Raw genomic sequence first — 17,566 nt, 5'->3', positions numbered from 1 at the left:
CGAACACTCCACAGCTAATTATTTCACTTCAAGTAAGTGCTATAAAGTGAAAAACTTTATAAAAATTACTTCAGATGCCTGCCAATTTTGTCTTTGATATGTTTGTGTAAAAATTTTTACTTTTCAAGTCTCTTCAGAAATGTATAATTAAAATAAAGCATATTTTATATGTACATATATATATATATATATCTTCTAACTGTTAAAATAATCCGAAATCCACTACAAGGGATAAGAGGTAATTCTAATTTCTCTATATATCAAAACACAATTTTAAAATATTTTACAATTATCATATAAATTATCATTGTAACATAATTAGCACATACATTATGTAAATAAAATAATTATAATTTTAAATGTATTTTATATTACATAATTTATATACCAATATTATTATTATAATTAGTATATTAATGTCATAATGTCTTAGCATGTAAGTAGTATTAAAAATATAAGAAATATTGCAAAGATAATTATGAGGCATTATAGAATAATGACATAATAAAAATAAAGCCATAGATTTAAAATGGTCTATTTACAAATTACATACGACTCTATGGATGACAAAGTGTCTTAAGAGAGAGAAAGTGCCTGAGAGAAAGATGTATGAATTGAGATCCAAATCAATGGATGCTAATAAAATAATTTAAAATTACATATGCTATTCAATCATTCTTCATCTTTTTCAGTCATCTTCCTCAGTTATAAAGAAACTAACTTCTTTCAATATACCTGATTTATTAAAACTACAATGTTATGTCGATATATCAAAATGATATTAGTCCATATTAAGAAAAATGTTTCTCTTTTATTGGATCTTATGGATCTTATTTTAGGAGTATCACATACGCTTTCAGTATAGATAATTAGGAAACTATCTTCACATATTATACATAGATAGTTATTTATCCTCAAAATATCAATCTTTTTTTGTCTTTTGAGTTATCAAAAGAATTTTTGCCATCAATACTGACCTCATTTAAATCATTTGCATGTTGAAAAATTATTGCTTTGAAACACGTCAAGGGTGGCTTTTTTCTCACAAATAAAGGATTTTTTACAATATTAGGAAATAGAAAATATTAGAAAATTTAAGGCAGTAAATATGGCACAGCTATTTTTGTTAAGCTAATAACTCACATATTGTCATTTACATTTCGCAGCCATTCCTTTCTTCTGAGATCTTCTCTGGCCAACTTTAATTCATCGATTGGTTCTGCCACCCGCAACGTTGGCTCCAAAGGCTTGTAGCGTTGTTCTAATACTTCAGTGATATCGCGGAAGGGCCCCTAACAAGACAGGGTGAGGAATATGTTTTATTATGGAAGATTTTTTTTAAATGCATTATCGATGACCAAGGCTAGCGAACATCTACAAAGTATAGCAGGTTTACTGTTATTTTTGGAACACCATTTGTTCTTCTCTGAGTTAGAATATATATGACATAATATCACTTATTTTCAAGCAATGTTCTCTCAAGTACAAGTAATTACATTAAAAAATTTTTGAATTAAACGGAAGTTTCCTCACTTACACAAAAGATCTTCATGCTATAACTTGTTATAGGTTGCTTTATTTTCTATTTTACAAAGCACATTTTGCCTAGTATAATTAAACAATGGTCTTCCTTTTTGAGTAAATACAAATATTAGGAAAAAATTCTAAGCAGAGCTTTCTAAAAGCCTTTCTATAAGTAGAAATAGGAGAGTATATTTTTTCATTAAGTTAAAAATTTTTGGTGAATGTCAAATCTTACATTTATTAGGCAGCCTCCTAAACACAGAAGAACCATAACTTTTATTTATTTTAAATGTTGTTTATTTAAAATTCTAAACTCTATTGTTCAATTATTCTGATACCAACAGCAACCTTTCAATGACACAAATACTTAGCAGAGGAAAGTCCACAGCTGCACTGTGAAAAGTAACTTACAACACATCCTACTTTCAAGTTACTTGTTATATATACTAGTTACTAAAATCCACTGGTTGACTAATTAGTATCATATTAGGCACAATGCAAATCAGAGACAGCTGAAGATTTTGCAGTACCATTAATTACATATTGTGTTTTTTTCATCACTATCGTGCAGGATAGAAGTAATATAAAATGGACAAACATTTCTAATCAAATTCTTTATTCTTAAAAATATCTTCTTTAAATAGGTTATCACTAACAAGACACAGCTGGAGTTACTGCAAGCACTGAGTGAAGACTGTGGGGCTAATAAAAAGAAATGATTCACGCCTCATTTATGTTCACTTATGTTTTACATTAATAGAAACCAATAATAGGAACCAGTTACCATAAAAGTCATGGACCGTAAATAACACAAATGGCAAATAAGTATCATCTAGTACTTTTCACAGCTGGACAGGAGAACTGCTGTATTTGAAAGTAGTTAATGGATTTTTATTAGAACTTTACTTTTTAAAGATACAGTAACATGATTCCAAGTCCACTATTAAGAAATCAAATGGGACGACTTTTTTTTTTAAACTTACTCAGATCCTTTTACTTTGACAGATTCTCTAATTTAAAAAAATTTAATATTTGGTTGTATGACAAGGGGCAAACTACTTCTCTATGCTGATGTTCATCATATGTAAAATGGAATAATCACATCTCAGGATTCCTCTTAAGATGTGTAACACAATGGAACACCCTTACCATGTACTCAGAACACAGTAAATACTCAAAATGGTACCCACTGCATTATTGTTGTTATTATTATTACCATTATAATTATTAGCTTCAACAGAGTTTTTAAAAGGTTTTGCGCAATAGTAGCATCAAAGAAATACACAATGGCCAAAGGCTATGACTTTGAAGAGGCCAGCATTCACATGGAGCAATGGTCTTCTCGGTGGCCAAGCTATGCCTTCTAACCTTTGTTGGTATGCAAACATAACACATATTTACCTGCAGGCTTACTCTGCTACTTGTTCTGGAACTTATTAGTTCTAAGGAGACTAGAAAATGAAACAGAAGGAACCCTGCTTAAGATTAGAATGAAAGCTAACTCAGTCTTCCTTTTGGATTCACTACCACATTCATGATCCCTGACCTTTCTGCAGTCATGTCCATGTCCCTATATCTTCTCAGTGGCTGGTCCATACATTTGTATCTCAGACGATTAGCATCTTGCCTTTGAGCTCAATTGTCCTCCAGTTCCTTGGTTAGTGAACTTGACACCAGCTGTAAAGTTTCTCTGATGTCAAATTTTTATTAATTTATATTTCTTTTGAAAATCTGCCTTCTTTTCTTTTTTTATATCAGGCAATCACCTATCCCAATAATACTTAGAGTGACATGGGAACCCAGATTTTGTAAATATATATCTGTATTTATATGTCTATGTGTACCTTTCACCTATCAAGCTTTAGATCTGCTGATTGTACTTATTTCCAATTAATCCCTAAAATGCCTAGATTATCCAAGACTCAACCTGACCTTACAGGTATTATGGTTTTTCAATGTTTAGTTTACCTTGCTTCTACCTAAGCCCTGGTTATGAGAGTCAGATATATTTATGTCCTACTGTATTTTTCATAATTCATGTTATTTATAGTCATCTTGTATTTCTAAGCTTAATTATTCAAACCATAAAATTATCACAGATATTTTAAAAATTCACCTGACAAGTAGAGCTACTCTGGTTACAGTACAAATATCATCATTTGGGCATAATCTCAAATGTCACCAATGAGTTACATACTTTTCTATTATTGGGTAACATACAGAAATATGGATCAGAAAAAAAACCAATATAAAACAATCCCATTTTGGGAAAAAGAAAAAGAATGAAGGAAAGAAAGAAGAAGGGAAAGAGAAAATAAAGAAGAATGGAGAAGAATAGGAAGGAAAGAGGCAAAGCAAAAAAGAGTAGAAGGTGTAAGAAAAGATGACAGAAGGAAGATTGAGAAGGAAGGAAAGATAAGAGAATGAAGAACAGGACCGTGGGGATGACATGGCCAGAAGAAGAGGAGGAGGAACTTAAAATAGGAAAGAAAGGAGACAGAAGAAGACGGAAAGAAAAAACAATGAAGGAGAAAATAATAGATAAGAAGAGAAGAGAATAAAAAAGGAAGAAAGAAGAAAAAATATTAGTAGGGATCATTATTTTGTAGCATGCTAGATAAATGTAATTCAGGAGGATATATTAAGTATATATATATCCATATATAAATACATATTTTTAATTCCTCCATATATAAATATATAAATTTCATATATAAATATATATATTTATAAATTTCATATACAAATATATATATTTATAAATTTCATATACAAATATATATAGAAATATAAAATATATATTTATACATTTCATATATAAATATAAATATATAAATATATATATTTCTGTCTCTACACACACACACGTTGTTTTACAAATGTGTGTATTTTTCTATTTTTATACTTATACCATACATATATATAACTTTCATATGGGATGATATACCATTTATACATATATATTTTTCATATACCTATACATCATTCATATATTGTTTCTATATATCTATATGTACCTTTCACCAATGTATTCCATAGACACTAAATACACTTAGGTATATATGTATATGTGTAAATAGAATGGTGTGGAGGAAGAAAGCCATGGTAAGAAATGAAAATGGTTGTATGGACGTTGTATTGAGAAACAGAAATCAAGAATGAATACTAACAAGTGTAGAAGAAGCCACATCATAAAAGTATATTAAAAGCAGGGCAATAAAACAAATGTAATAACATTATAAAACACCTATACAGTAATATTACATGTTTAATGGTTAATGTTGTGAATATTGTACAGTGTAGTAGTTTGGTTCACATGACCTTCATGGTGTTTCCAGCTTAGAAATATTTACATGCCCTTATTTTATTCATGCCATGTAATTTTCACATTTCCTAAAACATTGTATGCAAAATTACTCTATGAATTCCATGTAGTACCAGTAGTTACACAAATGAATATAGCAGGCAATGTAGATTATTGAAAATTTAAATATGCAATGTTATATCTACCTTAACTGCTTTTGAACAGTTATTACATTTAACACACTGAACACTTAATATACAACCAATGGAAATGCTAGAGTTACTATTTTCTTGATAGAATAATTAACAAAATTAATTACTTGATGCAGTTACATGTTTTATATACAATGTGACGATTACTTACACTAATAGAAAAATAGTAATGTACAAAATTCAAAATAACAAAAATTCAGTTATTCATAATATAAAATTCATTTTATATTTGCATTAAAACTATTTTAAATGCTTTTACAAGAATATTGATATAACTCTTATTTAAAAAGGAATAATGAAACCATACTCTGAAGATATATCCCCCAGAAAACAGAAAATTTTCCTACTATCTCTCTTTTGTCCCCTTGCTCACTCCACCATGCTTGTTAATCCATTTTAGAAAAGGAAAGAATCGTCAGATTTCCATAATGGATTCGTTTACTAGGTAATTAAGAACACTAATACATGAACCTGGTGTGATGGCTCATTCCTGTATTCTCAGCACTTTGGGATGCCAAGGCAGGTGGATCACTTGAGGTCAGGAGTTCGAGACCAGCTTGGCCAACATGGCGAAACCCTGTCTCTACTAAAAATACAAAACTTAGCAGGGCATGGTGGCAGGCACCTGTAATCCCAGCTACTCTGGAGGCTGAGGCAGGAGAATCGCTTGAACCAGGGAGGCAGAAGTTTCAGTGAGCTGAGATCCCACCACTGCACTCCAACATGGGTGACAGAGTGAGACTCCATCTCAAAAAAAGAATACTGATATAAATAGAATATCATAGGAACTGAATCAGAGATGAAGAAAAAGAGCAGTCCAAGGGAGAAACTGACTATAGATTTTCAATTATATTTTATAGCTCCTTCTGTAAGATAGTATAACCACCAGTTAATAGTATTATCAGTTAGTAGTTTTGAGGAAAAAAAAAAGAGACAAATAAAGGGAATTAAGGATGTAATTAAATTATAGATAATGGAAACACAACATATATCACAAATCATTACAGTAAAGTGGGAAATTTTCAATGACACAGAATGCAGGACTATCTTACTGCCAGGATGATTCAATGGTTGGGGGTATAAAAGGCAGTCCCTAAGATGACCCCCCAAGGGCCCCTGCCTCCTGGTATTTATGCCTTATGTAGTCTTTTGCCCTTGAGTATAAAATGGAAGTATTCATTTCTAACAGATAGAACAGGCAGAAGTGATGGGATGTCACTTCCCGCATTAGCTTTATAAGCCTGTGGCTTCTGTTTTGAAAGCTGTCTCTCACTCTCCCTAGGATTACTCACCCAGAGGGAAGTGAGCTACCATGTTGTGAGGCAGCTCTGTGAAGATGCCAATGTGAGGAGGGGCTGAGACATTACAACACCCAACCATGTGAGTGAGGGAACCAACCAAGAGGGTCTCACTGTCCTCCTATTCGCACCCTCTGTCTGAGCCTTCAGATGAGATCACGGCCCTAGCTGACATCTTTCTGTTTTTTTGTTTTTGTTTTTGTTTTTAATAGAGACAGGGTCTCACTACGTTGCCTAGGCTGCTCTCGAACTCCTGGTCTCAAGTGATCCTCCCACCTCACCTTCCCAAAGTGCTGGGATTACAAGCATGAGCCACTTTGCGTGGCCTGGTTGACATCTTGACTACAACATCATGAGAGAACTTGAGTCAGAGGCACTCACCAGTCTGTACCTAGAATGGCAAACCCACAGAAACTGTGAAATAACAAATTTATGTTGGTTTAACCCATTAGATTTTGGAGTAATTTATTATACAGCAATATAGATACACAAAAGCACACCAATGTGGGGAGCTAATGGTCAGGAGTTCTGGGAGTTTAACTGTGTGAGCCAAATCTAACCCAATTCAAGGTTGATACTACACGGTGGCAGTTTAATTATTGATGGGGATGAGAGACCTGTTGCTCTCAGGGACTTTTAGGATGGTGACAATCATCACTCAACCCCACCCCACTCTACCCTTTAGCCTCAGGAAGTCATTTGCCAATCCTGTTCTACCACAATCCACTTATAGTGAAGATTTCCCATCTCTACTATGAGTCTTGCTTTGTTTTGAGCTGTCTCTAAATCTCAAATTTACATTTTCAAAATTACTCAAACCCCAGTTATGTTTAAAATGGCATATAAAGACATATAGCATCAAATGAGAGGTAAAATTCAATAAAATTGATAATACGTATGTTCCCAGCTACAAGTTACATCAAGTATAACCTGTGTATCAAATATAACCTATATATCAAGTATAACCAAGTATATCAAGTGCTATAACAATATTTTTACATAAAAAAATCTAGATTCTAGAAAATAATCCATGTTTTAACTTATTAAATATAATAAGATTCTCAACATCACTAATAATTAGAAAAATGCAAATCAAAACTGCAACAAGATACTACTTTACATCCATTAGGATGGTACTATATATATATTTATACATATATAAAATATATAAAAATATATAATATATAAATATATATATACTATAATATATTATATGTTAATATATACTATAATATATATAAATATATTACACACATATATATATATATATATATATATATGAACAGAAAATAATTGTTGGTGAGAATGTGGAGAAATTGGGACCCTTGTACCCTGTTGATAGGAATGGAAAGTGTGTACAAATGCTATGGGAAACAGTACGGCAGTTCTCAAAAATTAAAAATATAATTACCATATAATCTGGCAATTCCACTTCTGAGTATATTCTTTTTTTTTTTTTTTTGAGACAGAGTCTTGCTCTGTCACCCAGGCTGGAGTGCAATGGTGTAATCTGCGCTCACTGCAACCTCCGCCTCCTGGGTTCAAGCAATTCTCCTTCCTCAGCCACCCAAGTAGCTGGGATTACAGGTGCCAGCCTGCCACCACACCCAGCTAATTTTTTGTATCTTTAGTAGAGATGGGGTTTCATCATGTTTTCCAGGCTGGTCTTGAACTCCTGACCTCGTGATCTGCCTGCCTCAGCCTCCCCAAGTGCTGGGGTTACAGGTGTCAACCACCGCACCCAGCCAAGTATATTCTTAAAATAAATGAAGACACAATCTCAAAAAGATCTTTTACACCCATGTTCACAGCAGCATTGTTCACAATAGCTAGTGTGGTAGCAACTCAAATGCCTATTGGTGGATAAATGGATAAACAAAATGTGGTATGTACTTAGAATATTATTCAGCCTTAAGAAAGAAGGAAATTCGGACATATTCTTCAACAAAGATGAACTTTAAGAACATTGTGCTAAGTGAAACAAGTCACGTCAGGGGATGGGGCAAAGGAAAATGGAAAGCTGTTTAATGGGTATAGAGTTTCAATTCTGCAAAATGAAAAGAGTTCTAGTGACAGATGATTGCATAAAAATATGAACGTACTTAATGTCACTAAACTGTATAGTTAACAGGGTTAAATTAAGATAGTAAATTTTATGTAACGTGTTTTATCATAATATAAAAAGTAAAAAAATAGCAAGAATAAAATTAATGGCAGAATCCTTATATAGCAAATTAGTACCTGACATTTCTTTCTATTAATAGGTGGTAGAATTTCAGACCGAGGAAAAGAACGGGCGCTTGTACAAGCTAGCCAATCAGTAAGGCTGGTGGAGTACTTCTGCTTAACTTTAGGTCTTTGGTGTGTTAAAGGCTTTGCCTTCTGTAATTGCAGCTCCCATGGATCAGGCTCTTTTCTAAATGGTGAATTGTATATTCCTGGAATCTAAAGAAGAAGACATCAATTTTGATTTTTGTCTTTAATTTTCACATGAAATAAAAGAAAAATGTAGTTGCACCATGAATTTTTTTCTTATGTTTAAAGAATATTTTAACTACAGGTTCTTAAACAGAGTTGGACTTCAGATTTACCTAAGGAGATTTTACAAAATATTCATACTTTGTCTTTACTCTAGACCAACGATTTCAGTATCTTTCAGGATTGAGCACCTAAATATTTTAAAAACTAGTGAGATAAAGTTCCTATCTGTCACACAGCCTTTTCACATCATTATACTTAAGAAAAAATTACAGTAAGCCCCAAGCCATTCATTCTGTGTTCTAACTATATGTTATGTATATTTAACTATATGAGTAAGTCACACATTCACTCACAGGAAGTCAAATATACAATGCTTGAACAAGTTTCAGATACAAAATATGTACTCAAATATTTGATTGATTATTTTAATTATTATTCATTACACAACCCGAGGGCAGCTATCTTAACTTTTGTGCTTTAACAGTCAAACTGGTATCACCTAATTATAATGCTATAATATAATGCTATAGGTATCACCTATAATGATGTCTATAGCCTATAAATAATAGGCTATAAAACTAAATTATATATAACTCAAAATAACATCCTGTATTTCACGAGTTGTATTCATGTGGTTAGGTGCTATGCTTCTGTAGTGTCCTATTATCCTTGCTGTTCTATCACTGACTTTGTCACATACTGCATCAAAATAGTCAAAAGTGCCTATCATACAATAGCGGTTCAATAGATGTTTGTGTGTCAAATGTTCAGTCAAATTTAGCAGATGTCCATTTTTGAAAATTTAATGTTGTTTGAGTATACAAACTTCATAGAATGAAATTTTGAGGATATTATATTTTAATGGTATTAGATACCAATCTTTGATGAAGCCTTATATCAAAATATATACACACGTGAATATGTAAATATCATACACAAATGCATACTCAAAAGGAGAAGTTACATTTTAAAGGGAAGTATGACTTATTTGGTTTCTTTGTAGACACCCTGGACTATATAAAGAATATATCCATTAAATTTATCTGTTCTTACTAAAAATGTGATTTCTCTTATGCCATCAACATATCTATAAACATGCTTGTTTGCTATATTTACTTCATGGAATCAGCAGTTACTAAGCATTAACTAAGACAGCTGTTTTGGAAAAACTATTTAAAAACAGTTTATATTTCCAGCCTAACTCAACAATAAGTGTTAACCTCTATCAAATATCTACGCAAGCTAGATTCAATGTCCTATCCCAAATGCAATGTCCTATCCCAAATGCAACGTCCTATCCCAAATGTTTCCTTACTATGGAAATAACCACCACAACACCTGTCACATTATACTGTTTCAAAATTATATTTACATGTATGTCTTCCATGAGCTAGCAGTTGGAGCACAGAGCGTCGGTTCCAGGTATTTTTGCAATCCCAGGGCCTAGCAGGTTACTTGGCACTTAGTAGGCACTCAATAAATGAATGTTAAATGCTCATCTAGAATAGCAATGCACAGTTCAGAAAGGCTTATGAAAACCTCTATTTTACTCTTGCTTTCCTAAGAAACATAAATATCTTAATAAAAAGTTTGAGACTTACTTCAAAATCGTATTGGCTGCTTTCAAAGAATATTCATATTAAACCATTTTTCTCTTTCTTAACAGAGCAGTTTCAATTTGCTTTAAAACACATTGTCAAAGACCTACTTGAGTCACCTCCAACTTAAATTTTCTTATTTTATAATTGGAGACTGAATTTTATTGGATACAAAAAAGTTAATGTAAATGCATTTACACATTTAAAAATATTTTTATACTGGCTCTTCTTTGAGCTTTATTCTCTATTACAATTGACACAAGAAAAACACTGTGCTGAAAAACATTAAAGGCAGTTATATAAACCATTTCTAATGTCATGTTAACATTTTCTCACTATAACAGTAAATGTAGACAAGGTAAATACACAGACAATAGATTTCTGTGGACAGTAATTTTTAAGTCAATGGCAATTATAAAGATAATTTCTAGGGTGATTTTCTAAGATGAGAATGTATCCATTATAATGAGAAAAAAATAAATATTATATTTTTAAAAGACTACCATGACATAAAGTATAACTAAATGTACAGTCAATAAAAATGATATGAGAATAACATTCTGATCAGTGATGATCTAATAAACCTGAAGTCTGTTAGTTTTTTATTAACATTTCTACAACCCTACAGATTAAAATAGTAAAATACATACAATTTAGCTAGATTATAATTTATCATTTGAAAATATCTACCTACCTGAATAACTACTACCAGCTATTAACTTTACCCCATTAGAAATCCTCTTTGATCTCCTTGCACATTTGCATGCACGTGTATACATAGGCTAGATGGGAAATGCAAATGGATCGGTAGACATGATAGCTTTCTTAAATTATATTTTGCAACCTATATGGAGGCCTCCTCATGTGTATTCTCTTTGCAATTTAAATCAAATATAGATCGAAATATATTTTAATTGAATTTCAAATGTATCATTTAAAGTCTTCAAGGTGTCAGTATTTTAGAAATTAATTTAATACATTTGCTAAGTTATGTCAATAGAAACAGTCCAGCACTCAATCCCTACAGCAAGCAAATACCCTATTTATTTACATTGATACAGTATTCATTTACTTATTATTTCTTTAAGTAAATAAAACAACCTTAACATATTGTTGTCTCAATTGCCATTTTTCATCATTTCGAAGCCACTTATGAAGAATCGTTTGTTGTTGATTTTTAAAAATATTACCATGAGTCACAAAAGACAGGGTTAATCCTAAGGGACTACGGCATATTTTTCAGTTTTCACATTTTTCACAACTTAGAAGGGCTACTGCCAAGCTAGCTTTGGGGACTTCATTTTCAGCAATAATTTTCTAGAGTGACCAACACTATGGGGAAATCTGTGCTAACTGTTTAAAAAAAAAGAAAAAGCCTACAACTGAGTTATTTGCAGTACTGTCATGCTAACATTCAACTCAATAAGACCCAAGAAATCTCAGGAGAGGACTCTGCTAATAGCTTCTTACTGACCTCCTTGCATCAGGCCCTGCTGCTGACTGGTGGCCCAGTGGTGAATATGGCAAATGAGGTGTGAAAGCACTGATTTTTTTTAAAGGCTATGATTCTGACTCGTCAAAAGGAAAAAAAAAAAGGCAATGAGTTATATAATAGATATATATTTTTCTTGAATTCCCCTCTTCAGACTCTCCATCATGGGAACTTAAGCATGACCTGGAATATTAATTATGTCAGGTTGAGCAACGAGCAAATGTACCATTTGTTACCCAGTCACCCTTAGCATTACATTAATATTTGAACCATTCCATATTTCTAACAATCTATCAATTGGCTCTTTTCTTTTCCGTTTTTGTTCTTATACTTAAGTGTTATATGGAAAAGTGTTAAAGAGGTACAATTGATTTGAAAATAAATGGGTATACTTGTTTTATTTGGAGCATCTACTATTTTATTCCATGAAAAACATTTTTATGGCCATTTTCCACTCATACACTGACCTTTATTTTGTAATTGCCTGGGGGAAGCTATAGTCTAATTTTTTTCTCTTCTCTTTGTTATCAAGGTGTACTTTTAAAACAAATTTCTATGAAATAGGAAGAATAGGACACAGGATTGTGTGCACCTACAATTCCCAAATCACAATTACTAATGTTCTAATTTCCTATTTTAATAGAACAGAAATAATAATTTCTCATGATTTCCAAGGAGCTGCTTATTCCAGGTATGAAGAATAATTAAGTATTCAGGATAGGTAGAAGAATTCAAGTTTTAGTTTCACAAGTGACAATTATGCAGCAAAAAAAAAAAAAAGTGGCTTACAACAAATAGGGATAAAATTTAAAACTATTTTCTTGCCTCTTGATTAAAAATTTCTGAATACCATGAGAGAGAAACAGTTCTTAAAGAAGACCTATGTAAAATACATTTGGGTTCTAAGTTTTAATCACATATGCTTTTAAAAAATAATATACTCAGCCAGTAAAGAAGAGTAGTAAAGATCTCTCTCTAATAACTAGAAAAGTAAAAGTGGGCCAGAGAACTGTGAATGAAATATTTGCTAGGGTAGGGACTGCTGAATCAACACTGACCAATGCACTTCATCATAATTATCAGGACATACTACTGCCAGGGGATTTATAAAAATCCCACTCAGCAAATAATTGCCCTGCTGTTAGGAGATAGTCAGAGTGTTAACACACTGTCACAGTCCAGCATTTAGTAAGATATTCTACATTCAATTACTCTTGCTAAGAACTAAATGGAAACGTGGTCATTTCTCAGCTACAGCAGTTATGCTTCCATGTGCATTTCAGACAATAGTTAACCCTCAGATGGTACCCCAGGCGGAATAACGATTGCATGGAAACATTAGGGATTCACAAAGGATATATCTGGTCAGAACTTATCTATATAAAGGAGTATTTTTAAAAATTATAACTGTTGACAAATGCTTTTAGTCTTGTTTTACTTCAGTTAAGAAAGAATTTTTAAATGTTTTGAGCCATATTACAGAGTGGGGTCACTTTAAATGTGGATCTCAGAAAGTTGAAAAAGCAACTTAAAAGTAACTTGAAGGGGTCATTTGGAGCTCTTCCAAGAACTCGAGCACTAAAGAACACCATCAAAAGGAGCATTTCAGCCAAGATCATGAGTTTGTTTGTATGCTTCTTCTAAGGCTATTCTTCCTGAATTTCTAAGGCGTGCTTATACGGGGTATTTCAAAAATAATAACTGCATTCAGCTTGAGTTTGTTTGGAGAATTCTAGAACTCCTCAGAGGCATATAGTGCAAGGGGCAAGTAGGTCTGTTGAAAAATTCACCTTTAGAAGCTTCTCCTAACTATGGCCCTATACCATCTTCATTCTGGAACACATTCATTTTTCCTCATGTATTTCATACACCAAAGATACACTTCAATTTTTTTCTCACATGATAGAAAATAAATATTGCAAATGAAATGATGTAGCTAGTTAACCAAAATACATATCTTTAGAAATCATTTTGATATCTTCATCCATATGATCACACATTAAACATCCTAATGAAATGTTGATTAAAATGAAGAAATTTAAATAAAATACTGAGAAAGGGTCCACCTTGCTAGATCCAAAATAGGAACAGAAGTGAATAAAAGTTATTATTCCCATCAAGCTGTTCTCAGTGGCGGGGAGGGTGAGATTTGGAGAATGGTTTTGTGATTGACTATTACATAACTAGCTGGTAGTAAGTGTCATCTAAAAACTGTTGAATAGGTACATATCAAAGGCTGTAGTATAAGTATAGGTCCTTTAGAAAGCTCTGTATAAAAAATATGCACATTCATTCTAAAGATGGGTAGAGCTTTGCAACAAAGAAAAGAAAGACATTTGAGGCCAACAGAATTATAAAAAAAATAAAGACATGGTTGTGGGAAACCATACACCTCTGTTAAAGAAACATGAAGGTGGCCAGTTTAAGCATGAGGCTATTGTTAGAAATGAGCTTGTAAAGATTGGGGCCAATTCTAGAAGGCTGAAGATTTGGACTTAATTCTGCATAAAATCAGAATCTCTTGATTTTCACATCTCCTTTAAAAGGTAAATTCAGAAGAAAGTCTGAAGCAGGCCATACTGGTGTGTGAAACTTGAAGATGTAGCCTCTGTGGAAATACAGGCAGAAAACACAAAGGCAAAAATCAGGCATTAGAAGCAGTCTCGGATATGGCTGGAATGTTGTAATGATCAGACCAGGATTTAATATAACTAAGATTAATATGCTAAGGGCTTAATGAATAAAGTACACAGCATCCCAGAAAGATGGCCAATGTAAGCAGAGAAATGGAAAAACTATTAAATAAACAACACTGTAACAGAAATGAAGAATGTCTTTGATGGGTTTATTAGTAAATTGGACATGGTTGAGAAAAGAATCTCTGAACTTGAGGCTATGTTAGTAGAAACCTCCAAAATGGGAAAGCACAGAGAAGAAGGTCTGAAAGAAATGAAACAGAATATCCCAGAGCTGTGGGACAAATACAAAAGGTATAACATATGTGTAATAAAAATAACATAAGGGGAAGAGTGAGAGAAAGGGACAGAAGAAATATTTAAAGCAACAAAGACTGGGAATTTACCCAAATTGATGTTAGACACCAAGCCACAGACCCAGAAAGCTCAACAAAAATCAAGCAGGATAAATTTTAAAAAGAACAAAACCACAGCAGACAAATTACATTCAATTTCAGAAAATCTAAGGTAGAGAAAAAAATCTTAAAAAGAGCCAAAGAAAAAAACACATTACCCTAAGAGCAAAGTAAGAATTTTATATCCAATGTCTCTTCAGAAACCGTGCAAGGAGGAAGAGAATAGAGTGAAATATTTAGAGTATTGGAAAAAAAATGCCACCAGCTAAGACTCTACCCTGTGAAATTCTCCTTCAAATATAAAGGAGAAATAAAGACTTTCTCAGATAAAGAAAAATTAAGAGAATTTATTGCCAGTTAACCTGCCTTACAAGAAATATTACAAGAACTTTTCAGAGAGAATGAAAATAAAATATCACAATGTTCTCACTTACAAGTGGGAGCTAAACATTAAGTACACATAGACACAAAGATGGGAGCAATAGACACTGGGGCCTATTTGAGGGGAGAAAGAAAGGAGAAGAGTAAGGGCTGAAAAAAACTACTTATGAGGTATTATGCTCACCACCTGGGTGACAAAATTATTTGTACATCAAACCCCAACAACACACAATTTACCCATATAACAAACCTGCACATGTGCCCCTGAACCTAAAATAAAAGTTGAGAAAAGACAAGGGAAAAAAAAAAGAAAGAAAATGATATATGTTAGTAACTCAGATCTACATTTAAAAAAAAAAAGGAAGATCAGAGAAGGAATAAATCAAGGTAAAACGAAACTTTTATTTTTATTATTCTTAATTGATCTAACAGAGAACAGTTTGTTCAAAATAATAGCATCAAGGTATTCAATTATGATGCGTATGTATATAAATGCTTATGTATAAGTATAATGAATGACAATAATAATACAAGAGATGGAGGAAGAAATGAAAATTATTTTGTTATTATTAGGTACCTGTGTTACCTATGAAGTGGTATAGTGTTACTTGAAACTGGAGTTGGATGAGTTGCAAATGTGTATTGCAAACTTTAGGGCAATTGTCAATTAAGTTTAAAAAAGAAGAATAGCTTACATACTAAAAAGAAGGGAAAATGGGATAATATAAAATATGCAGTTAAGGCAAGGAGTGGTGGCTCACATCTGTAATCCCAGCACTTTGGGAGGCTGAGGTGGGTGAATAACAAGATCAGGAGTTTGAGGCCAGCCTGGCCAACATAGTGAAACCCTGTCTCTACTAAAAATCCAAAAAAAAATTAGCCAGGCATGGTGGTGGGTGCCTGTAGGCCCAGCCACTTGGGAGGCTGAGGCAGGAGAATCACTTGAACCCAAGAGGCAGAAGTTGCAGTGAGCCGAGATTGTGCCACTGCACTCTAGCCTAGGCAACAGAGCAAGAGTCTGTCAAAAAAAAAAAAATGCAGTTAAAATTACAAAAACAAAAAAAAAAAAACGAAACAAAAAAAACCAAAACAGAAAAAGAGTGTAAGACAAAATAAGAAGCAAAGAACAAGGGGCATAAACAAAATTCAATATCAAATATGGTAGATATTAATTCAATTATATGTATCTAATATCAATAATCACCTTAAACATTAATGGCCTAAATACATCAATTAAAAGATAGAGATTGTCAGAGTGGATAAAAAAGAAGACGCAATTATAAGTAGTCTAAAGGAAAACCACTTTAAATATAAAGATACAGATAGATTAAAAGTAAAGGGCAGAGAAAGATATACCAGGCTAACACTAATCAACAGAAACCGGGAGTAGCTATATTAATTTCAGGTACAGCAGACTTCAAAGTAAGGAAAATTATCAGGGATAAAGAGGGGTAATACATAATGATAAAGCACTCAATTTCCCAAGACACAATAATTTGTAAAGTGTATATGCCTAGCAACAAAGCATCAAAATATGTGAGGCAAAAACTGACAGCTGTAAGTAGAAATAGATGAATCCACTATTATAGTGGGAGAATTCAACAACTCTCTGTCAGAAATGAATACATCTAGCAGTCAGAAAATCAGTAAGGACATAGTTGAATTTAACAGCAGCATCAGTCAACTTAATATAATTGGCATTTATAGACTACTGCATCCAAAAACAGCAGAACACACATTCTTCTCAGACTCATATAGAGCACTCACCTAAACATTCACACAGGAGATTCATCCTGGGCCATAAAACACATCTTAACAAATTTAAATGAACAGAAATCATACAAAGTATGCTGAGTGTAACTAAACTAGAAATCAATAACAGAAAGATAGCTGGCAACCTCCCAAATACTTGAAGATTAAACAACACACTTTAATACACGGAACAAAAAAGAAGATAAAATTTTCAATATTTTAAAATAAATTAAAATATAGCTTATCAACATTTGTGGGATTCAGCAAAAGCAAGGCTTAAAGGAAAATTCATTGCCTTGAATGTATATATTAGAAAAAAATATAAAATCAATAATCTAAGCTTCTGTATTAGGAAACTGGAAAAAGGAGAGTAAATTTATTCCAAGATAAGCAGAAGAAAAGAAGTAATAAAAAGTAGAGCACAAAGCGGGGC

At 32.6% G+C, this 17,566-nt stretch overlaps 1 protein-coding gene across 6 annotated transcripts in view; it reads right to left on the bottom strand.

The window, feature by feature from the left end:
- SPATA17 (spermatogenesis associated 17) overlaps positions 1-17,566 on the bottom strand; it is a 208,397-nt gene that overhangs the window by 84,903 nt on the left and 105,928 nt on the right. For 5 of the 6 annotated variants that reach the window (XM_032289249.1, XM_032289251.1, XM_032289250.1 and 2 more), the window contains 2 exons: positions 8,580-8,783; positions 1,144-1,292 (listed from right to left, as the gene is read on the bottom strand). In XM_032289249.1, coding sequence (XP_032145140.1) covers positions 1,144-1,292; positions 8,580-8,783 — 353 coding nt within the window. The remainder of the gene's footprint in view (positions 1-1,143; positions 1,293-8,579; positions 8,784-17,566) is intronic. The other variant, XM_032289252.1, reaches the window with a different exon arrangement.

The sequence above is a fragment of the Sapajus apella genome, unplaced genomic scaffold (assembly GCF_009761245.1).
Source record: "Sapajus apella isolate SASKATOON/1434 unplaced genomic scaffold, GSC_monkey_1.0 scaffold22, whole genome shotgun sequence".
Classification (NCBI taxonomy): Eukaryota; Metazoa; Chordata; class Mammalia; order Primates; family Cebidae; genus Sapajus; species Sapajus apella.
Note: the sequence above shows the minus strand (reverse complement) of the source record. Positions and strands in the feature narration are given on the sequence as shown.